We start from the raw sequence: 24,320 nt of genomic DNA, 5'->3' as shown, positions 1-24,320 counted from the left end.
TTACTAATTGAACTTAATCAGCAATTTTGGATTGTCCTAGTGTTCAGAACACACTGCTGCCTACAGATTATGCATTTCTGTGTGATACAGTGTTAGACTGAACTTCATTCTGGCCAATTTCTGCAGGATGATTTCATGAATGTATTCTTTTTCCTCCTTACCTTTTGATTCCTGTGCAACACAGAACAGTATCAAATTCCGATTAGAAACACAGTACAGAAGTGATAGTGATTAACAGAGTAGTGACTCAGCTAGGCCATGATGGATACTCCATAATTATAACTTTCAAATCAAGTCTGGATGAATTTCCAAAACATTTGCGCACAGGCTGAGGGAGCTGGGGTTGTTCAGCCTGGAGATCAGAAGGCTCTGGGAAGACCTGAGTGGCCTTCCAGTAGCTGAAGAGGGCTACAAGAAGGCTGCAGAGGGACTGTTTGCAAAGGTCTGCAGTGATAAAACAGGGGCAATGGTTTGAAATGAGAGAAGAGTGGATTTAGATTGAATGTTAGAAACGAGTTCTGCACCATGAGGGTAGTGGAACACTGCAACAGATGGCCCAAGGAGGTAGTTGAGGCTCCACCCCTGGAGATATTCAAGGTCAGGCTCAACAAGGCTCTGAGCAACTGCTCTAATAGAGGATGTCCCTGCTGACTGCAGGTTGGTTGGACTAGGTGACCTTTGGAGGTCCCTTCCCACCCAAACAATTCTATCATTCTGTTTTCATACAAGCATGCATTCAGGGAATATATGACAAGAGGTTGTGTGTCCTGAAAAGAGCTGGGTTTAAGCTAAGTTTTTTATTAATTCACTTTATAATGACTTAATTAGAATATAGAACAATTTCAGGATGAGTAGACACTAAATAGACTTGAACTTTTCAGCAGTCTTCTCTTACAGTCTGGAAGAGTATCATGGTTATTCACAAAGGTCCAAATCTTGTGGGGAAGAGGTATACTGAGCTGTCACTCATTCTGTCATGCAGTACAAGCAAAAAGGATGCAGAGCAATCCAGCAGGTAGTGGGTTAAAAACAACTAGAAGATGGAATTTCTTGCAGTGCCTTAGCTGAGCTGTGACACTCACACCAAAGGTATGATCAAGAATATGAACAGGTTGGATATAAAACTGTATCATTTCCATTTCAATTATTGACTGTGAGACAGCTTCTAACTCAGGAAATCCCCAAACTGCTGGTTGCTGGAAGGAGCCCAGTTCTTAGACAAGAGGCATTTGTTGCTGGCTCTAGGTAGATAAGGAGCACACCAGGTCAGGCTTTATTGCTTTTTTCCAGTGCCCAGGGAAGGAATGCCAGTGGTGTTTCTCTGATCTGACTCCTTGGTTCTGCTCTTGAGTTTAGTCCTATTGTTTGGGTTATGAGCAGCTCCAGCTACTGAAATACTTAGATGACATTTATGATCTATTGCCTAACACTTTGCTACAGGAATGACATTCTAGCAGTTAATAATTCTGACCTAGAAACCAGCTAAACTAAATGGTATCATCACAGCTGAAGGAGTGAGGTGCTGGGATGGGTTTGGGTTGTGGGATTTGGGGGTGGGGGGGTGGTGCAGGGAAGACTGGATGTTTGGCAGCTTTGTTGTTGGGGGTTTTGTTCTTTTCTTCCTCTTTTTGCTTTTTCAGTTAAAAAAAATGTTTCCTGTGATGCCTCTGATCTCTTGGTGTCTTCTCCCTACTTTTATAGTTACTAATGTCAAGAGTTTGATGTTGAAATCAGCAAAGATCTCAGAAAACAACTGCAGTTGTTCTCGACAATACATCTGTCTCCATTTCATTCAGCAGCTTAATGTAGTCTGCCCCTCACCAGCCCACTGATAGACACCTCTTTGGCAGGAGTGTGGCAAGGTGATTGTTCCACCTACCCTTGAAAAGAAGGCCTAAGATAAGAAGTGGCAAGAAATGCAAGCATTTCACCCAAGTCCATTGCACCATATGCTCTCAGCTCAGAGAAAAGTCAAAAAAATCTCACTTGGAGAGTCTTGCTTTTGACTTTCTACCATTGTGCACTGAACTGAGGGTCAAGCCACAGAAGAGATGGTTTTGTCACACAAATCGTTGCAGCCCGTGATTGGGCCTGTGTATTCAAAAGATAACACTCTGCAGGGCTGCAAGACTTCAGTGAATTAGAGGTAATACTGTCTTCCTAATCCATGTAAATCCTCACCCGAGACACTGCTGCTCCATGTCCACCAACTCTATTAAAAGAATTGAGAAGTGGATGAAAGGAAGCACTGGGTCCAGTATTGTTCATATGAGTAATACATCCTGGGAACAAGAGCCCAGTGACTGTTCTAGCATACTTTTTTAGCACACTGTCTGAGAATTTGTTGCTTAATCTTTCCAGTAGATAAAAGTTCATCTGTCCCATTGTTCAGAAGACCCTTGTCTGTTCTATGCTCACTCTATCATAGCTGTAGAAACAGGTGCACTAATTTAACAAAAGAGATTATGTCAGTTGACTCAGAACTTTTCAGAGATTCACATAGGAAGCAAAGAACCCATCTGGTGTTTCAGACTTGCCAGACCAAAAGAAACCCATAAGCAAGAGAAAGTGTTTGATCAGTGTTAGGATATGGGAAGACAGGGGATTTCAGACTGGTGTGAAGAATGATGGCTGTGAGAGTGCAAGTCTAAAGGAAAGAAGAGTTATTATTGCTTTAAGCTTTTGAAAACTGCGCACTTTAGATTCCATGCAGGTGTTACTGGTTGGCAATATGCTCTCTTGGCACACTGAATGTAAACACAGGCAACTGCTTCTGCCTTGGCCTGCTCTTCAGTATTTTCTGTCACTGCATTTTCCTGTATTAGCCTAGAATTAATGCAAATCAACCCAGCTCCTCTGTTTTATATGATCTATGTGCCACAAAATGAGCACAACTCTGATAGTTCCAACAGGATCTTTATCATGTCATTTTCCACAGGCAGAGAAACCAATAACTATATATATATATATACATAAAATTAAACTAATTAATTAGTAGACTGTAATAACACTCCTTTGAATTCCTTGTGCTGTTACAGAAGACCTTCAGGATCTCCTAAAACATCAGCATACCTGTTGTCAGACCTTGTTGGGTGCCAGGCAGAAAGGGACCTGGGAGTACTGGTTGATAGTAAGCTGAACATGGGCCAGCAGTGTGCCCAGGTGGCCAAGAAGGCCAATGGCATCCTAGCCTGGATCAGGAACAGTGTGGCCAGCAGGAGTAGGGAGGTCATTCTGCCCCTGTACTCAGCACTGGTTAGGCCACACCTTGAGTCCTGTGTCCAGTTCTGGGCCCTTCAGTTCAGGAAAGATGTTGACTTGCTGGAATGTGTCCAGAGAAGGGCAACAAAGCTGGTGAGGGATTTGGAATACAACCCTATGAGGAGAGACTGAGGGAGCTGGGGTTGCTTAGCCTGGAGAAGAGGAGGCTCGGAGGAGACCTTCTTGCTGTCTACAACTACCTGAAGGGAGGTTGTACCCAGGTGGAGGCTGGTCTCTTCTCCCAGGCAACCAGCAATTTGTCCTGCACTGGGGCTTTGGTGGGATGCAGCACTATTATGTGCAATCCAATTGTTATTAGAAATGCTCTTTGAGGGGCAGTAGGGCATAAGAAGGACAGTGATGTAGGGATGAGAGAAATAAAACTTACATGCATCCATCTTTAGCTCCAAGTCTACTCATCCAATAGGCCATCTGGACCAGATGTGGAGGAGTTTTATATTTATAAATCTGTTTATAAGCTTTACTTGAATATTAGCATTCAGCTGAGCAATGCTGTTCAATGGGTATATCACAGACTGTCAAGCTGGAGCTGGAGGAGAGAAGAGTGCTCTATAAAACATGACACAGGGTGATATTGGCACTGTGCAGATAAAACGATTCAGTTAGCTCAGCGTGCAGCACTCTGCCTAGTATTAAACAGCAAGAGAAGAAAGCACATGGCAGTAGTGTACACTTAGAAGGGCAGAAATTGCAGTAAATTTGGGCTCATCACATGCCATGGCTGTTCCTCACAAGGAAGGGGAAATTTCCAGAAGCTCCCAAGCCACTATCTTCTGTAATAGGAGTACCAGCAGTTGCATAGCCTGAAAATTTTGAGGATTCCTAAGAGGTCAGCAATTGCTAAAATGTTTTGGGACAGGACAAAACTATAAATATCAAAGTAGGTGTGGGTTGTGTCAGAATATTTGTCACCATTTTGAGATACATCTGAAAGGTTGAAACTAATATTGACTGTATTTCCAAAAGAGCTAAGGACAAAAGGACTCCAAAAGAATTAAGAACTAACAGAAGTGTAACATCAGACTACAGAAAGGAGGAATGAAGACTGTGATAGGCATAACTGTGCAAAATCTTTCCCATTGCCCTCCAGCTGTGTGTAGGACAGTTGCTATAGGAAGCACTTATGAATGTGTGCAAACATAATTGTATGTGCTTGGTATAACCTCCCTTTTGGTCAGGCACAGCTGGTTGCACTATGGGACCTTCTGGAAATGCATGTAATTTGTTTTAATTGCCAATCATTATAAGGTAGAATGAAAATTTATTGCCAAATTAATCTCTGACATGACAATGTGTAAAGATCTGCATACGTGACCTGAAGCTCCTATTTGGTAGAGCAGCGAGTCATCCAAATGCCATTTCTAGTATTTAACATCTAAAGCATCCCCAGCCTTACAAGCACTTCATTAGCATTCTTCCTTCTGAAAGCCACCCACCATTCCAGGTTAAAAGCATCCCTCCCCTTTGAAGCTCTCATTAGAAAGGGAGAGCTTTGTTGCAGCTGTGCATCCCTAACCTTGACAGCAAATACTAGAGTTATGTTTTGCTGCAGTTGCAGCCTTTGACTGATCTGTATGTTCAGCTTTACTGTTGTGTAGGGGAAAAATGTCTTGTTTTGTGACTGCCAGGCAATTGGCAACCCTCTGCAGCTGGCTGTGCTATTATCCCTCATAAAGTAGAAAAGAATTTTTCTTTCCAAAGAGAAGATTTCTCTTCCACTGTAAAACTTTAGTCCCTCTGAAAAGACCCATCCTGCTTAAATAGTTTAGATTTATGCTGCGTTTTAAGGCCGTGCCTTGCCCCAGTTCTATTGCTCTGCCCTTTTTAACTGCACTAAGTTTTAAACAAGACAAGTGACCTTGTGTGTAAGATCTAGGAACAACTGAGAGTGTTTCTTTTGCAGTATTGTGGCAAGGAAACCATGTTGGAGATGATAGCTGCTCTGGCAAAGGGATTGTACCAACAGCAAGCCAAGGCTTTGAAGCAGTAGTATGCTGCTGGCTATGGCAGCCTCTAAATGTGTGCTGTAACCTATTCAGACTATTTGGCTCTTCAGAAACATAGTGAAGCCAGAATAATGTCCATGCCCTTGCTCACTGACATCCAAACTGAGGAATTAAAAAAGAAAATTTGAAGGAGATTTTGTATCTGAGTTTAAGGGCAGCCTTAACTGAAAACTAGTGGTGGTGGAGCAGAAACCCACCAAGAGTGCTTGTATTAATGCTGAGCCAAAGAGTCCCTATACCAGGGGTATTTCATGTGGACTTAAGCATGTTGATGATGGTATCAGAGATGTGGGTACACAGCCAAGTACAAACTATGACAGACCACCAGACAGGGTCTATCAAGCTTGTTCACTTTTCAGTTCCAAGAGGTGCCTGGGATGCTGTTCAGAAACACATCTAAGGGAGCTACTCCACTGCTCATGCAAAATAAATTTTCTTGTCCTCATCCTTGAGGAAGTAAAATTCTCTTTTGCCATTATGACTGCAAATGCAGATCTTTTGCTTCATAATTGGTGAAGTAGCATGGTAGCAGTACAGCCATGTACATGCTGTACATGCTGTACATGTACAGCAGTAGAGCAGTACAGTAGTATCATAGCCACTTCATGTGGAGAGAGGTTGTATCATCGTGTCACTGACAATGGTGTGACCCTTTTTTCAGTGAGGACTTTCCCTGGCCTCTGCTGCTAAAAAGTCCCCTGCTCCCCAGGAAGCACACTAGGCAGCCTATCATCCAGCTGCAGCTTCCAGAAGCAGGTTTTTCAGTAGCACTGTACAAATTTAAAGACTTGCTTCTGTTTCATTTGGGATTAGAATTCCTTTGTAACTGGGAAACTGGAGGGTCCTCCAGGAAGGTGACCACCAGTTCTTCTAAAGCTGTGCTGTTTCAGTCATTGCTGATATGAGAGGTGTATCTAAGGTCAAACCCTAAATTGCCAGGATGATTTTACTGGCATAAGTTGAGGGACTGCACATTTACATCACTGCAGGCAACTGAGATCAGAACCTGGACCTTTGCCTATGGACTACAGGGAATTGAGGAAAATGTGTTAAATATAGAATGAGTTAACAGCAAAAGTCTGGTTATGTCATCATCAAACGGGGAGTGAGCTGCGGGTGGAATCTGAATATGCACAAGTAGCACATCTGTAAATTTATGACCAGGTCCACCAGTGAAGGCAAAGGGAATGATGTAAGTCCCATGACTCACCAGGTTTTTAGTCATGTTTCTAACCCACTGTTTCCAGTGATGAGCCCCTGGCAAAAGCACAGCATCCACCTGGGGAGCAGAGTGCAGAGAAGTCCTCACCAGGAGGTGCACTGAGGACAGGGGTGTGCAATAACCAGCCAGGGGGAAAGGAAATGACAAGTTGTTTCCTGCTTTTGGAAAGATGAAGAATATCAATTGTGTGTGTAGGCCAGTCTGCTGTGCTCTTGCTGTAGGACTAGCTGGTAAGCTAAAAATAACAGTTCAAAAAACTATTCCTTAAGCAGATAAAGTTTTCTTGCCCTAGGCAGAAAGAGGGAGCAGTGGAATGCAGGTCCTCAACTTCAGCCTTCCTTCTTACTGACAGCTTTGACTTGAAGGTAAGGGGAAACGTAGTCTCCAGCTGTCAAGAACTGCCTTTCTGACACTGAACCAAGAGTTGGAAGAGCAGTTAGAATGTTATCATCTCTTCATTCCTACAAACTGTCTTCCCAAGACTTCATTTGCCACTATCATTCCTGCTTTACTTGAATTCAGTGTGAGATTCCTTCCTGGGATGTGTAATGACCTAAGGAATGAGAACCTTCATCCTCCCAGCCTTGCTGTGCTGCTCTCACTGGAGCTGTAAGCCAGTGTCCTGCACTGCAGGAGTGTCTCATTGATGCAGCAGCTTGAAGAAGGGGCTAGTTGGGGCCAAGAAAGATAATATATTATGTGCCATAATCCCTTTTGGCATTTTTATCTGCTTCCCCCAAATCAGTCAAAACAGTTTCTCTTGTCCCCCAAACCCCTTTATCTTCCCTATTCCCTGAACCTGACCCAATACAGTAGCAAGCTCGTGGCATGTAGGGAACGGGAGTGGAGCTGTGGCTCAGAGACACACCTCCCAGTCACACCTCCCAGGGCCATTCCTCAGAACCCCAGCTTGGAACAGAAAATCCTTCAATCAGGCCAGTCCTTGTCTGTGCTAGTACTGACTCTTTGCTCTCTACTGTGACCTGTTTAAGGAACAGTCTCGTTTAATGTTTGAGTTGCACTTCACTTCAGAAAGGTGTTCTTCTTGGGCTGCTATTTGTGTGTCAAACAGGCAAGTCTCAGAAATGGAAAGGTCAGATATCAGCCTGATCTGGAACAAGAAAGGGCAGGTTCAACAGGCCCTACCTTAAATGAAGGTAACTGCAGATGAGTCTCCAGTAGAAGCCATCCTCTGTACATGTTTGCATGCAGAGACTGAGTAACCAGTACTTAAAATATCTCATTTCCTAGTGGTATAATAAATACCATTGTAACTACTGTATATTTGAATTAATGTATTCACTGTACTCAAGTTTAAATACCTCTGAAGGTTCTGGATTTCTTTTCCCTAAGGGAAAACCACTTCCTCCAGCTTCACAACTTTCCTGCTTCTTTCCCTGAGCAGCCTGAATGGGCTGGAGAAAACATGCTGGCAACTCCTGAGTGTCCACAAATATTTTCTTAAGTGGAATATTAATAGTATGTTATCTTCCAAGCCTCTTCACTTAAAGGCCAGCAGAGCATTTGGCTGACATTTTCTTCCTCTTGCTTTTACAAAAGTGTGGGGGGGAAAGTTTCACCAGGTTCTTAAAGAAAGAAGGTTAAGTTTATAAACGTTTGACAGAGATTGCCCTCCAGTGTTGTCATCTGCAGTTGGATGGTGACCTACAGTGTGACTAGCAGGGCACTGCTGTGAGGAATATCAAGGATGATGTTTTCCTGATGTATATGTACTCTTTACTATTCAATCAATCCCAGTTCCAAGCTGGTTTTTAGATGATTCCATAGTTCTGCTTACTGAGGTTCATCATTTAGTGGGAATGATCTGCTTTTGATCTGATATTTAGTGTGATGCTCTAATGTCTGTCTGGGTCCTGGGTGCTGTTACAGCTTGTGTTCAAAGGGCATCATATTTTGTTTGGCATTTTGCAGTAGATGGGTTAAAGGCAAAATAGCACTGCTGATCCAATTTGTGTTTTACCATGTATGGGTTTGGGCTTATATAAACATTCTTTTGGTCTTGTAAATGTGGAGGAAAAGCAGGAGTAAAAAATGTGAATATAGAATTCTTTTGAAGGGCATGTCATTTTGGTATAAGAAAATTTAAGGGCTCCTTCAGTTTAAGGGTTTGGAGGGTTTTGGGGTCTTCTTTTGAGTTAACATGCTGTAAAGTTCCTCTAACTTCAGAATATGTTCTACCTCAGGAGTTAAACTTTGCAGGCTTTACAGTGCAGATGTAATTCTATCAATATCACTTTCCAGCCTGGACAAGCCCTTAGGTAGCACATTAAACTCACTAAATCTGCTTTTACATCCATTTTCTCCTTGCTGCAGCATTGCAAACTGCAGCACAATGCTTCGCTATTTCTGAACAGCTCTTTTTCAGATGAAATTTTAGAGTGAGGCCATTTCTGTTGCACAAAATCACTTAGACCTGACCCAAATTAAAGTTCCCTCAAGACAGATTTTTTTGGGTCCTGAACAAGGACACACAGTGCTTTTAGGAACTGACAGACATCTGGGCAGGCAAACCACAGACACTTGTATTAGACAGTGTTACTGAAGTGTGCGAGCCAACATTCGACGGCTAATACACACACTATGGCTATTGGTCAGGAAGCAGCTTCTAGGGTCAGAGCTATGCATTTAGTGCATGGAAACTTCTTACAAGCATCTGAAAGAAAAACTGGAACTCTGAGCGCCACTAAACTGGTTCTGATGTGGTAGTGCTGATGTAGATCACAGGCAGTGGGAGTTGGAGGATGTGGATCCTTCTGCTATTGACCTGCTTGCACATCAAGGGATATGGATTCCTGGAGATCCAAATCCCTGGAGATCTGGATCTTTGGAGACACTCAAGGTCAGGCTTGATGAGGCTCTGAGCCACTTGATCTAGTTGGGGATGTCCCTGCTCACTGCAGGGAGGTTGGACTACACAACCTTTAAAGGTCCCTTCCAACCCAGTGTATTCTCTGATTCTACGTTAGGAACATGTCACTAGAGCAGTTCCTCCATCTGTCCTGATTTTTCACAAGCACTGTTGGGCTCCAGGAGAAAGGAAGCCGCCCTTGCTCTCTGCACAAAACCTGCAGGATTTCCTTAGGGTAGCCAGGGAAGAGTTAATGCTTTATAAAATCTGCTTTGAGTAAAAGTTGTTCCTGTCATGATGACTCATGTTAGACAGGTCAGACCTGCACATTGACTCCAGTTGAGCCTAATCAGGCATGAATGTAGGTTTCTGCTCGCTTCAGTGTCGGTCGGGACCGGGGTGAAGTTGTGTTTTGCAACTGCAGCAGTCAGACTGCAACCCAAACTTTTGCCAGTGATGGTGCTTTGAAAAAGCGCATTCCTGGCCTTAGCCACAGCCTTACCAGATCTGGGGGGTTCGGGCTGATGGAACTGGTTTGTGGCTGAAAACAAATCCGGTGCACTCATACCTTCCAGATGTTTGTGGCGATGTTAGAAACGATCTTTCGGGGGAGCGGGGATAAAACTACCGCCTCTAGCTTTGGGAAGGAGCTGTGGGACTCCCCGGAGGGAAGGGCTGCCCTTTACAGCGGGAGGAGGGAGATAACAGCAGGCGCTGCCTCGGGGGGCGGGGGGGGGGTCGGCTCCGAAGTGCGGGAGGTAGCTGGAAGCTGCTGCTCGGGGCCGGGGGAGGGGGGGGCGGGGGGGGGTAAGGAGAGGAATTGAGGGGAATAGGGAGAGCGGGAGGAGGCCAGGAGGGGAAAGAAAAGTCTCCTAGGGGGCTGGCTGGGCAGGAGCTGGTTTTGCAGCGAGGCAGCAGGGTAAAGGCTGCCTCACAGGGCCGGGATGCCCCTGCCCCGCGGCGCCGGGAGCTGCCGGGGGGCCGGAGGGGGGGGAGAGGGGAGAGGAGGGGCGGGGAGGGGAGGGAAGGGAGCGGCCCGGCCCGGCAGCACTGGAGGGGGCGGGCGGAGGGCGCCGGGCGGGCCGGTGTGCGCGGAGGAGGAGGCGGCCCGTTTGGTCCCGGTCCGCTCCGGCCCGTCCCGCTGGGCGCGGCGCCGGGGCGCCCTGGCTCGCCCCGCCATGGGCAGCGGCCCCGGGACGGGCAGGCAGTGGCGCCCCGGCGCGGGGCCGGAGGCGGGCCGAGGATGCTGTGAACCCCGTTGGGGTCCTGCCCACCCGGCCGGCACCGGCTCCGGCACCGGCTCCAGCAGCAGCCTCGTGCGGGCCGGCTTCCGCCACCTCTCCCGCAGCAGCGGCTGAAGTTGCTGGAGTTGGGGGTGGCTGCGATGAGTCGGGCTCCTCCTCGCTCCCCCCCGCGGCGAGACCCCTGACGGCCCCTGCCCCCGCCTCAGAGGCTGTTTCGGTTTGTTTCGGGTCTTTTTGTTTTCTTTTTATTTCTCCTTTTCTCCTGGGTCTCGCCGCAGCCAAGGTGGATGGCCCGCGGTGGGCGCCGCTGGCCTCACCGCCTCTGCCAGGGGAAGATGGTGGCGGCGGGGGTGCTGGCCGGCCTCTCGCTGCTCAGCCTGCTCACCTACGGCTACCTGGCCTGGGACAGCCTCGGGCTCGGCCCCGCGCAGACGGAGGCGACGAGCACTGGGCTGGGAGAGGAGCCGGGGGCCGGCGGCCCCAGCTCCCAGCCTCACATCATCTTCATCCTGGCTGACGATCAGGGATTCCGAGACGTAGGGTACCACGGATCGGAGATCAGGACGCCCACTCTGGACAAGCTAGCTGCGGAAGGGGTTAAACTGGAGAACTACTATGTTCAGCCTATGTGCACACCATCCAGAAGCCAATTTATCACTGGAAAGTAAGTTTACTGCTACTTCATCATTCACCTCACCAGCTTAACCTCTGTCCCTGTCAAAAAGAGCAGGGGGTAAAACCTGTCCTGATCCACCTCAGGTTTATCCTGTGGGCACAGAGGTGCCGGTCTGGTTCACTTTAAAACCAAGAACAAAATGAATGAGTATGTTTGAAATAGTGAAACAAAACCTGGCGCTGGGCGTGCCAAGCAGGATTCAGCACCGCGGGCTGCCGCGGCAGCGTGCCGGAGGAGCTGTACATTTGCTGCATGACTAACATACGTGCCAGTCGTCAAGTACTGGTGCTGTTACTGGGAAGTGATCAGCTTTGGTTTTCCATGCCATTGCAGGAGGAGTCGGTGCTGGGGACCTGGAAGCACTGCCTCTTCTCCAGCATGCTCGTTGCAGCTGGCATGTTGAATCACGGCTCACAGTGAGCCTGGACTCGATGCAGGTTCTCTCTGAGGGTTATACTGAGCTTATGAGACGAGTCCCCAGTGTGGCCCATCTGGGTGAGTGCAGGGAATCCAGGCTCACTCTCAGGATCCTCTGAGCTGCCTTATCGCTCTTGTCATGACATGGTTGCCGCTTTGATTAGAAACTTTTCTCTAAGCCACTAAAATATTTGCCTCACCAAAATGGTAAAAACAGTGGGGTGGCATTGTGTGCTTTGCCATCTCTGGTAAATTGTGCTTTGTTGTAGCCTGCTCAGTTTAAAAGATACAGAGATGTGGTGCTGAGGGACATGATTTAGCACGAGGCTTGGTAGAGTTAGATAATGGTTGGACTCAATGATCTTAAAGGGCTTTTCAAAGCAAAATGAGTCTGTGATTCTAAGTAAATAACCAATTTTACCCAACTTAAGGACCTTCTTATGTGTAAAAGTTAATAAGGATTAAGGAGGGGATATGCATTTGAGCTGTAGGAACGGTTCCCAAGTAACTCCAAGTGGATACATTGACTCTTGCAACAAACGCGCCTTGTTTCTGTTTAGCTTTACTCACTTTGACAGGAACAGAGCAAAACAAAATGAGAGGGAAAAAGTTACTTAGTTTATTTTCTCCTTCCCTTAAGTATAAACAGGAACAAGGCAATGTTAATACTGCTGGTAAAAGAAACACATGTTTAAATAAAACAAGCAACTGGCCTGGTGTCTTGCATCTCCATATGGCTGAGCTGGAGATAATTCTGGGGCACACTCTAGTTCCCAGACCTACTGAACCAGGGAGACATGCCTGGAGAGCTGACATGTTATCCGGAGCAAGACTTCCCCACACAGGTTTTCAGTGTAGTGGGGTTTGTTTTTACTTTTTCTCTGTGTGGGCTCTTAGAAGAGCAGTTGTTTTGAGGCACCTTCTCACTCATTCACATAGTTGCCCCACAGCAAATGAAGCTTACAAGGGAAAGGTGTATCAGGCTAGTGTTGAATACCTCCTGGTTGTCTGTAAGCCATGCAGCAGTTGGAAGCAAGGATCTGGGCCAGCAGCGTGCAGCCAGCCAGCTTTCTGAGGACGGTGGTTTGGGAAACAGTGCTTTACAAAGGGAATGTCATGCTGCACAATAATGACTCACGCTGCAGCTGCAGGAATGGGACGACTGGGTTCCAGGGGAACCAGAGTGCTGCTTTGGCTCTGGGAGACTGCTGAGGATGTCTAACACGGAAAAGGATAAAAGTCAGGAATAACAACTCAATTTAATTGTTTTCATTCTTCATGAATATGGAGCAGTCTGTGTGTAAATGCACACTCACGGTAGAAGGTGGGCATGTTCTGAGGAGCCCTGCACTTTTCATCCCCCCCATCAGTTGGAAGTGGTTCTTCAAATCTTCCTACTTTGGTTTTGGAACGTTTTATAGGAAAAAAAGAAATTTGCTTATACTTCATTTTTATTTTCTTAGTCTGCTGGTCTTTTTTATTATTATTATTTCATGTTGTTCTACTTTGGTTAAAAGGAGCACCAGAGAGAAAGGACTGCCTCGCATGACTGAGAAATGAGGGAGGTGATGCTGAGGGGTTAATAAGCTTGGGTTGAGTATTAACAAGGCAGATCCAGAGGATACTATTCATTCTGCCTGGAGAGAAATGCTGGTGGTAACTACTTTTAGTGCTTTCTTAGCAGAAGCACCTTAATTAAAATGCCAGCACTCAGAAATTTCTAATCCAGGAGAAATGCTGCTGTTTCTTGAATCCAAAATGTGTGTTGGTTCAAGGCTAAAAGCCTGTTCATCCAGTGAAGGATCACCTGGATGCTCCGTGCTCCCAATGCACATACCTTGTTGAATGTGTTCCAAACATTACCTGATTGATCTGTGAAAAACAGAGGGACTTATGTAAACCAGGCTCATTAGGGAGCACTGACTCACCTTGCCAAGTTGAAGTGAGACTGCAAATGCTCCAAATTCTTCATAGGTCTCCAGACAGTCCCTCCAAGGCTTGTGCTAGTAAAGAGACCCTTCTTTTGGTAGCTGTCTCTGCTGATGAGTGAGCATGGGGCAGGGGGTTGGAGAGGTAGAGGTAGAATTAGCTCATTTTTCCTTTTCATGCTATACCACGGCGTACAGCTGGTGACCTGTCTTGCTGACCACTGTTTGCTTTCTCATGTCCTGCGCTTAAGGTTTTGGCCTGGTTTCATGTCTTGCTTTCCACCAGTATGACTTCTTTCCCCATTCACTCCATCAACAGCTCTTACTTTTAGGTTAATGGCAAGGCTGGCTTCCACAGCTTTTTATTTTGGGCTTTATTTATGGGTGTGGGGAGGGGGTTGCAGCTGAGCTGAACCTTGGGAAGGGAGAAGACAAGCGTGAGCCAGTGGGCTGAGTGCCACATGCGATGTGCTCTCCCAGCCGGCTGCGCTGGGGCCAAGGCAGGGAGGTGAGGAGGAGGCTCCTGGGAAGCAGCTCAGCCTCTGCTCCACAGCTGCATCACTGGGGTCACAGAAGTGACCTGGGCAAGGGACTTTGCTTTGGTTTGTCCTGCCCCTGGGACCTCCTCAGTTCTGCTACAGCTGGGTTCAAAACATAATCATCAGTGTTGATTTCTGCTGGTTTGAGCGAGGCAGTGAGCTGTGTGTACTCAAGAGGTTATTGACCTGCTGCTAAATTGTAGGGACTGTAGGCACGTGTGGCTTGCCTTTTTTTTTTTTTTGCCCTCCCTCCCAAATGATATGTGTGAGCATAAGTTGTCCTCCAGACCAATTGTATTGAGTGACAGACTATTTTTTGTTGTTTTCTCCTTGAAAGTAATAGGTATGCTTCAATAAACAACCCTTTTGGGCAGAGTGGCTCAGGATACCTGACTCTAAGCTGAAGCAAAACCTATTTTGCACAGGCACTGAGTTAGGTGAGAAGAAATGTGGGGGGGTGTGCACATCAGTCTTGCTGGAGTATCCTTAAGATACAGAGACACAAACACAGTACATAACACAGCAAAACAAAAAGACTATTTTTTAACACATCCATGAAAGAAATGAAAAAGAAACATATTTCTGTTGTTTGTGTTATTGCAATTTACAGAGAAAAACATAAAAGGTAGTGGCTCAGCCTTCAAGTCTTCATGAAAATGAGCTAAGAACACACAAGGATGCTGAGCCTGGTCCCAGCAGCAGGGTGGCCAAGCACTTCCTGAGAGAGCTTGTATCTGCTTCATGACCTTGGTGATTGCTCATTGCATGAATAATCTTGTAGGCCAGTTTGGTAGAATGGCTTAGAAGATTTTAATTTATGGAACAATAATAGGTCACATATTGTACTAGGAAACTGCAATTATTTGTGTGCAAAGTTTTCTGCACTGCATGTATGAGAGTGAATGGAGATGAGGTAGAGAAAGTGGGATTGATTTGTTATGGTCCCATGTGGAACTGCTTATTTAGATGATTTGTTAAGCTACACTATCAAGAAGAGTCATCTCCTTTTGAAATGAAGAATTACTGAAGCATAGGCAGCGTGTGAAGGTTTCCCAGAGTTCCTTAAGAAATTTTGAAAGGTGATGACCAGGAGGAGGAGTATTCCTTTGAGTTGGTGAGACAAAAAGGCTATAAGCTGAGATGAACATCTGCTGGGGTAGCTGGCCCATTGTGGTTGTATTTGCTGGAGCAGTACTTAATTTACTGAAGGAATTGTAGAAATAAGACAGCTAAGAACAGAAGGAATCTACTCATGCCATACATTTGCTCAGCATTATGTAGGCAGCAAACAACTGCTTCCTTCCTTGTCTAGGCTCCCAGTTTTCTGTTGACCATCAGGCTTATAACTTTAGGACCATTGCATGCACTGGAATCCCTTTGGGTCACAGGAGGGTTCCTGAACTATGCAAGAGAAGGGATCTACATCTAGAGCTACAGATCACCAAGGAATCTGAGCTCCCTTCTGCAGTGAGCATGTATGAGTCATGGAAGCTCTACACTAATCTCAAGAGCAATCTTTGCATGATGGATGGAATGTGGAGATAGAAGGTGTTGAGAAATATTGAAGGGCTGGGGAAATAAATCCTTTTGTTCCCTGGGATAAAATGAAATATTGATAATTAGCTCATCCAGAGCAGACAGAAATAGTTTGTACAGTCAGTAAGCACAATCGAAGTGTTACTCTAATAGGAGTATTTATGTCTGTTATTTAATTATAGGAATATTGCACATTTATAAATATATATAGCCCCTTAGTATGTATTCTCTGGTAGGCATCCCTGTGTAGCAGTACATTGTTCACCAGAAAAAAATTGCACTGTCTCAGCAAACTCAGAGTTATTTTGACAAAGAGAAACAGAATAAAGTTGGGAATTGAAAGCCCTGCAATTTGACTTGCAAGCAAGCAGACATACCTTGTCCAGACTTCACGGTGGAGCTTCTTTTCCCCTGCCTCCTGGGTGTGTAACGGTTCAAACTGCAGTTTCTGAGGAGGATCCAGTGCAGTGATGTGTGACTGGGATGTGATCTCCTATGCTCTGAGTTGCAAGGTCTCAGAGACTCGATGGGAATACTGGGAAATGTATGCAACACTCCACTATGTGCATTCCCTATTCTGTAGGTAACAAAACATGAAGGACTGCAGAATATCAGCCTTAAGTATCAAGACATGGATTGATACTTTTTCTGTCCTGAAGAGGCTTGGCAGGCATCAGTCCTGACTTTTATTTTGATCCATGTTTCCATTAGAAACCTGGATGGTTAAATAAAATGTTCTGATTAAACATGCCACCAAGACAGGAGGGACTGCCAGAATCAAGGGAGTGTAGTGACACTGAAAACCATCTTGACAAAATAGAGAAACAATCTGAAGGGGGGGGAAAAAAGGGCAGAATTAAAGTCAGCAGTGATAAATAGAAGATACTGTGCTGAGCAGGAACAACTTTCCAAGCAGAGGATGGTGCTCAACTGCTTAGACAGCATTTCTGCAGCAGAGTAGCTGGAACTAGTGAATCATGCACTGGATGTAAAGTCAACAATGTCATGCTGTTACAGAAAAGGCAAACATCGTACCAGTTTGTGTAAGCCTTGTAGATCTGTGAGGCTGCCCTTCTGCTCTGCAGCTGGAGCACTTGTGCCCAAACTTGGGCATTGCTCTCCAACAGCAGTGTGCAGAATTGGACAGTGTCCAGGTAAGGGTGATCAGATATCTCAGGATGATAATGTCGGAGAAAAGATCAGAAGAAGTGGAGTTGTTTAGTCTAAAGAAGAGAAAAATGAGAAGGGCCACGGTAAATCTTCATTGTTTTAAGAGCTGCACAGAGAGAAAGGGCATCATGTGCTTTCAGTGTTGTGGTGGATGGTACAAGAACTGAGGGGCTTGCTTGAGTGGAGCAAATACTTGAGGTTAGACAACAGGGAAAACTTTCAGTCGTAAAGATTGTGAAACACTGGAAGAGCTGGCTTTGGGAAACTGCTGAGTCTCTTCATTCACAGTCATTAGGAACAGACAAGAGAAATATGTCAGGAATGACCTAATGTAGTTGATTCTGTCTTGGGGAAAAAGGTTGAACTAAGAAAGCTTCTCTTCCAATTTGTACTCATCTGTGGCTCATTTGAAGAGCACATTAACTGCAGAAGACATTCTGAAGGAGTGTTCATAAAGGATTTTTAGATGCTAGAAATAATTTCAATGTCCATTCTCAGAGAAAGTCTGTGTGAAAGTTGCATTTCAGTTTCCTCCTAGAAATTCCTCATTTCCATATCCTCATTTTCTCTGAATTTTCTAGATTTCCCCCTCTAGGCCTTCATAACTCTTGCAGTATGTAATTATTTCTGCTGACTTCTTTCAGGACAATTTGTGGGACTGCTGCCAAAGATGTTGAGGTATCTTTTTCCATGCTCTTGTTATGTCTTTCACTTAGGATGACATTGTCCAGATAGATCTATGCAGCATACACAGAAAAAGAGTAAATAATTAAATGCAAGGCCTTCCTTTTCTGATTTTGTTATGCAGAAAATTAGATCCAGGTACTGAACTGCTCTATGCTCTTATGTTGTAAGAACTCTGTTCGTCTCAGTAGATTGAGAGAGCTGATTCTGCCACTTTGCTCTAATGAGACCTCACCTGGAGTACTGCATACGTGGACCTGATGGAGTGGGTCCAGAGGAGTACCACAAAAATGATCAGGGGGCTGCTGTGAGGACAAGCTGAGGAAGCTGGGGTTGTTCAGCCTGGAGAAGAGAAGGCTTTGGAGAGACCTTATAGTGGCCTTCCAGTACCTGCAGAGGGCTACAAGAAGGCTGCAGAGGGACTGTTTGCAAAGGCCTGCTGGGATAGGAGGAGGGGAAATGGTTTGAAATGAGAGAAGAGGACATTTGGATTGGATGTTAGGAACAAGTTCTGCACCATGAGGGTGGTGCAACACTGAAAAGGTTACCTAGGGAGGTGGTTGAAGCCCCATCTCTGGAGAAGGTCAGGCTAGAGAAGGCTCTGAGCAATCTGATCTAGTGGAGGATGTCCCTGCTGACTGCAGGGGGGTTGGACTAGATGAGCTTTGGAGGTCAGTTCCAACCCAAAACATTCTATCATTCTATGATTACTAAAGCATTTAGTTTGTATTATAAATTATCAAGAAAGATGAGGGGATGGAATTTAAGCTGTTTGGTTTAGGGAACTTGTGGTTATCTTTTAATATTCTTTTCTGTTCCACAACCTAATACAATAATTATTTCACATTTGGGAAGTGAGTTTTATTTTTTTCCCCCCTGGGGTTTTAGTGATTTCTGTGAACTCTTTTTTTGTATGGAAAGTTTTCAGTTTGTTGTGGAGTCTGGAATATAATCTGGTAATCTCTGATGTTTCATGTATACTAATGGGTAATATTTGACATAAGAGCAATTGCCTCTTCATGCTGCTATTCCTCATGCTCTCTTCCAGACCAATACAATTCCTTGGCAGTGTGAGGATCTCGCACTTCCCCATCAATGCCCAGCTGTAAATCTTTGAGATACCCTGTTTTCCTTTTCCTTTTCATTTTGCCTTCTTTTGTATTGATTCATAGTCAGATTTTCTATCCTGAGGTGAGTTTGCTTAGTTTTAGAATGTCTCCTTAAGAATAAATGAGGCAATTTCACCAGCCTTAATTCATTAGATGAATATAAATAGCACAAGGTAAATGAAGATTGTGCCTGTGTGAGTGAGTGAACCTGTGTGGGATGTGTTTGCTTCCTCTACATCAGTCATTTTGTAATAGCTGCCCAATTTATTAGTTTTCTTACTTAGAAGACAATAGATCTGGCTGGTGGCCTCAGCTTGTCTGTCAGTGTAAACTGCTAGGCTGAAATGCAATATGGAAAGGTCAGACAGGAATCAGGGTAACACTAATGGGTAGAAGTTTAAAATATTAATATAAAGGATGTTTTATCCATTGAGGTTGGGCTAAAATTACTTTTGACTTTTTGTGGTCTGTGCTGAAATTGAAAAATTTTAAATAGGGAACTTTATTGTGCCTGCTGGCTTATAATAAGAAGTTAAACATGTTTCATGAGGCTAGTTCAACTGCAATTGTAGTAGCATTCATTAACTGTGTCAGCTCTCACCTGCTTATTAGTTCAGGCTGTTATCACCATGTTATCAAGTTCTAGGCTGGGAGGAAAGGATGGCTGGAGCTAGAAAACAAATCTGGGATCACAGAATACATTTTAATAACTTTCAAATACAAAATGACCTTCCAAATGCATATATGGAGAGACTATATTAGATAAGAAGCATTACAGTAGACATTATTAATACCACAAGCATGCTGAGAGCCTTTATTTTCAACCTAGGGGCTGAAAGTCAATGGATAGGAACCAAAGCTACACCTTTTTTCCCTCAAACACCTGATGAATAAAGACATTTGTGCTACAACAGCTTTCTTACTGTCACAGCCCCTGGTGTTTGTAGGTGGGTGACTGAGATCCACAGATGAACAGCATTTTGCACACAGGCAGGGATGTGGAAGGAAGGGGAAAGGCTGCCAAAGTGGCACCAGGGGAAAAACCTGGTCCAGTGCCTTCTTTAAAAGCCATGTACTTAGTCAGAGAAATGTAACTGGTTATTAAGGTTTATAAGCCCAAGTATAGAAATGTTTATTCCAATATTTGGAAGCTTTAAATTGTATTAAAAACAGTATAAAAGAAGGTCCCACAAATCTTAACCTTGCTTAAAGTCACAATACTCAGCAGATGTGTAGAATCAGGTCTGAACTCCCTCCTCCTGCCCCACTTTGCTCGTGGCACTAAGTGACATATGCACAATTTATTAATGCTCTCAATTTCTCTTCCTCTTCATCAGTGTTTGTTGTATTTAATGGCACAGGGTGATGGCTACAGGCACTTTCCATGATGGACACTGCAAAACTGAATTTTCCCATTGCCGGCCATTCAAATATTCAAAAGGATCAAACATATATCTTCTAATAATTCAAAATACCTGATATTCAGCATTAAAAGTAAAGCAGTGTCCTCATTTCTCTATGATGTTTTAATCTGATTATAGAGACATGCAGGATTCTAGAAGCCAGAGCAACTTAGTTATTTTCCTTTTGGTTTTACTTCTTCAGCTTTTTGGAGGATGTTTTCATTCCAGTACACCCATTTATCAGAGTATTAGCTGTTTTCTAGATAAATCTCTTGTGCCCATTTCCAGACAGAGGCTTCCTCTTTATTTCTACATTTTAGAGAGGCTTTTTTCCTCTGATAGAGAATACTGAACCATTATGACATAATGTTATGTAATTTTTCTTAAGAGAGAGCACAAGTGGGTACCAAGGTATTTTTGTGGAGGCAATCTCTGTGATAATAAGCTCTCATAAGAAATGAAGTTCTCTTCTGTTTTGAAGAAGGAGAAAATTACACATTTGAAGAAGCAGTTTGAGGAAAATGTGAAGCTGGAGGGGGAGGAGAAAATTAGTCCTGGGGTAAAGGAGAGCAATGTAGTATCCTTAGACTAAATATACTCTAATAGATTTACTGTTACTTCTCAAATCGTGCCTCCCTGAATTGAACTTTGTCAAGGCAATGCTTGCCATCACATTTATATCCTTGGGTTCAGCTGGCATGTATCATAGCTCATCGAATCATGGAAAGCTGGGTTTGAGGGGACCTCTGGAGCTTGTCTCATTAGGCCTCCTGCCAACTTATATTACACAGAAGGGACACACTGACTTTATAAACACTCTCTTATTGTTTGCTTCCTCCTGGAAATAAGAAAATATTGCAAAATATCCAAGAAATTGGAGTCTAGACTGTTGTTAAGAAATCCCCTGGCTGTACTGGGTTACCAAGTTCGGTGTAAGAAAACTTGCATCAACAATTTCCAGTCATCTCTTAAAAACTGATTCTCTTCTTTGAATTTTTTTTTTTTTTTTCCCACTATGAACTTTGTTTGGTGAATTTGTTAATGACCACAGCATAATGGCAGCTTCTTCCTTAACTGTTTCATGGTCCAGTTTTAAGGAGCCCACAGAGAAAGCTGTTCTATGTTTGCTGATTTCTCTCAAAGCAGAGCTGTTGTCTTTTGTACTCGTACAAAATTTGTGCTGAAATTCATTCTGATTTGAATAGGAGGGTGAGAATTCCATCCTGTATACAGTGCAGGAGGAAGATAACATTGCTTGGTTCTTAACTCTGCAACTATACAATTTTGGCCCTCTTTCCACTGCAAAACCTTTAAGGCTTCTTTTAAGATTAAGAAGAATGAGCCTCTGTGATAGACCGAGGAATATTTGGCCGTCTTGGTAATAGTGGGTATATTTGCTGTAAGGGATGCAGTCATGTAATGATTAAGAGCTTAGGTAATACTGTTTGGCACTGTTACAGCCCTGTTGAGTCTTTACTCTGTCACAGATTTCATTTTATAATCTTTGGCAGTAATGTGCTTCCCACGGTGAAACTGCACGTAGCATCTCTCAGAGTGTTCGTTCGCTCTTGCTTTCAGTGTTCTCTGATTTTGCCACCTGAGACAATTCCATGGTTTAGCTGTTGGGTTTCCATTGTTACCAGCTTCTGGTTTTGTGTTCCTCATATCAATTTGAAATTTGAGGACTGCTTTATCTGGTAGTGATGAGGCTGTGATGACTCCTGCCAGGGCTAAGGTACCCAGAAGCAGCAGGCTTTTTAGCTTTCATTTTGAGGAGTCAACTATTTTCATAGACATTTTCAGTAGAAGTGCTTCTGCTTGCCATGAGCTCAGAGCTTTCTATATAGTTAATTTTAGTTCTCCCATGCCAAGCATTGGCTGTTTCCCACTGGGGAAATGTAGCTCAAGTACCATCTTAATGTCTTCTCAAGGCTCTTATCTGTGTTGCTACTAGATGCCAAGTGACTTTCTACAGCAGCCTTTTGATACTTTGCCTGCTGTTTCTAAATGTGACCTTGAAGTGCACTGGAGTTTAATAGTGTGGATTCTTGCTGTTATCTCCTACATTGCATTTGCAAACCGGGCATGATCTGTACCAGTAAGCTGATGGAATGGTTTTGTTTGCACAGAGGCAGCCTTTCTGTGCAAGTCCTCATAGTGCTTTTGAATCTGAAAAACTGTCCTGTCAAGATGATACTTCATTCTCTAGGTAACTGAGTCATACCTGCTCACTTCAGTAACAAAAACATGTATTTTGCTACCATTAACCATGGTGAGTCAGCTCTGGTAAGGCAAAATTAACTTTGTGGGCTCTTTTGCTTTGTTTGCTTAATAAACAAGTCACAGTTGGATATCACAAAATCACGGAAGGGTAGGGGCTGGAAGGGACCTCTGGGGATCATCTAGTTCAACCTTTCTGCTCAAGCAGGTTCCTCAAAGGGAAAAAAATCAGAGTAATGCATTTCTGTGTGAAATTATTTCATGCCATGGTTGTGTGTTTGGAGGGCTTTGGAGGTCATTTCTGCTCCTTAGAAAATTATTGATCTTCATACTCAAAGTATTTAGGGTTAGAAGCAGATACAGGAGAGAAAAAACATAAGCAGTCGATCAGATGCTTAGTCGATCGGGTCCTTACTGACCTTGGGATCATTTGCCCAGGTCCACGTGCTTGGAAGCTCTCCCTGCACGGTGAAGGTGCCCATCACACATGAGCAATGGTGAATAATCCCTGCCTTAGTTATAGTTGATCACAGTAGTAAATACACTTTAAAGGGTATCATAGGTAATACTCCTCACACAGCTCTGAAAATCTTTTAACACAGTTTCAGAGCCTGCTGTCAAAGGGATTTTCTAATCAATATTTGATTTTTGCCATATAGCTTTCTATCAGCACAGTACTTGAAAACTGGAAGAGAGGTGGTGTGCTGACAAGGAGAAGAGACTGTAGGACTCTAAAGAATGCTTGAAAAAGAAAACAAACCTAAGGCACTTGGAAACGATTCAGGGGGTTCTAATCAGATATGAGATGCTGCGTGATGTGATATGATCTATAGGCAGGATTCTTCACCTTTTAAGTTCACTCTTCTTTATGCAAACCAAACCATGCATCATTGACTTACTACAAGTCCTGGAATTTAGTTCTCTGCTACTGCCAGCTTGTCTCAGCAGCATAGGGAAATTTGTTACACTCTGGTTTGCAATCTGATAGGAGAAGAAGGTGTTTTCAGGAAAGCAGATGTTCTCTCTCCAGCTGCAGTCTCCTGGGTTCAGCCCCTCTTTGCCATGGCTGGCTTTGCTGGACCTGGCTGCTGCAGGCTCTGCCAGACTTTCAGTAGCAGGGAGAAAGTTGCTGTCGTAGTACTAAAGGAACAAATTAACACTGTGCTGCTCAGCCTGGTTCATCTCAGCTCTTCTCTGCAGATCCCATTGCTTTTGCTGCGCAGCAGAGTGGGCTGTGTTTAAGAGCATCTCAGATGGATGGACTAGCTTAGGCACAGCTCCTGCTCTGCAGATGGTTTCCTTTCTGGCTCCTGAGCTGAAGTTGGATGCTTCTGGCCTCTTAGGAATGGAGAAAACACACAGGTATTTGCTGCTTTGTCTCCATAGAGATACCTCTAGAAAAGAGGAATTTCAGAAATCTTAATTTCCTAGTCCACCCTACTTTAGGGAATGGTAACAAAAACATTATTAAAATATGTGGGAATAACTTGTTCCTAAAAATCTTCCCCCAAGATTTCCACACCGCCTCAGGCGGTTGTAGCTATTTCAGTCACAGAAGCTTTAAAATTGTCTAACTTCCCTTTTTCTTGCTGCAGTTTAAACCTGTAATCTCTTGATAATTCCCAAGTGAAGAACTTAACTTTGCTACAAAATGTGATAAATCTCCTGTATGTCTGAGGTCTGTTATCGTGTCTCTGCTCTTCCCTTCTCTAGCCTGAGTAAAATCAGTCCGCACAGATCTTGGTTTATACACCTCTGATGGCTCTTAATCTTCTCCTCTGGATTTTGTCAATATGGGCCTATTTGTTGTGAAAGGCAATGCCCAGAATAGGACGCAATGTTCCATCTGAAGTTTGACCAGTACTGCCTTGACATTTTCTTCTAAATCCAAGGGTTTCTAAAATATTTTCATTGTTGAGTAATTGGAAGGCAGGGCATGAACTCCTTTGCTGGCATGACTTCACCTCAGCAGAGAAGATCTGGCCAAAGCATCTGTGTCTCAGAGTGTGTGACTC

At 44.2% G+C, this 24,320-nt stretch overlaps 1 protein-coding gene across 2 annotated transcripts in view; it reads left to right on the top strand.

Annotated features, from left to right (window-relative positions):
- Window positions 1-24,320, top strand: part of ARSJ (arylsulfatase family member J) — a 107,718-nt gene that overhangs the window by 57,901 nt on the left and 25,497 nt on the right. Inside the window, exon 1 of one of the 2 annotated variants that reach the window (XM_009895991.2) lies at window positions 10,466-11,287. The exons of the other annotated variant lie outside the window; for it this stretch is intronic. Coding sequence (XP_009894293.2) covers window positions 10,911-11,287 — 377 coding nt within the window. The 5' untranslated portion in view covers window positions 10,466-10,910. Of the gene's footprint in view, window positions 1-10,465; window positions 11,288-24,320 lie in introns of those variants that run through there. 2 annotated transcript variants of the gene reach the window in all.

This window comes from Dryobates pubescens, chromosome 24, assembly GCF_014839835.1.
Source record: "Dryobates pubescens isolate bDryPub1 chromosome 24, bDryPub1.pri, whole genome shotgun sequence".
NCBI lineage: Eukaryota > Metazoa > Chordata > Aves > Piciformes > Picidae > Dryobates > Dryobates pubescens.
The sequence above is the reverse complement of the archived record's forward strand: the minus strand, read 5'-3'. Positions and strand labels throughout refer to the sequence as shown.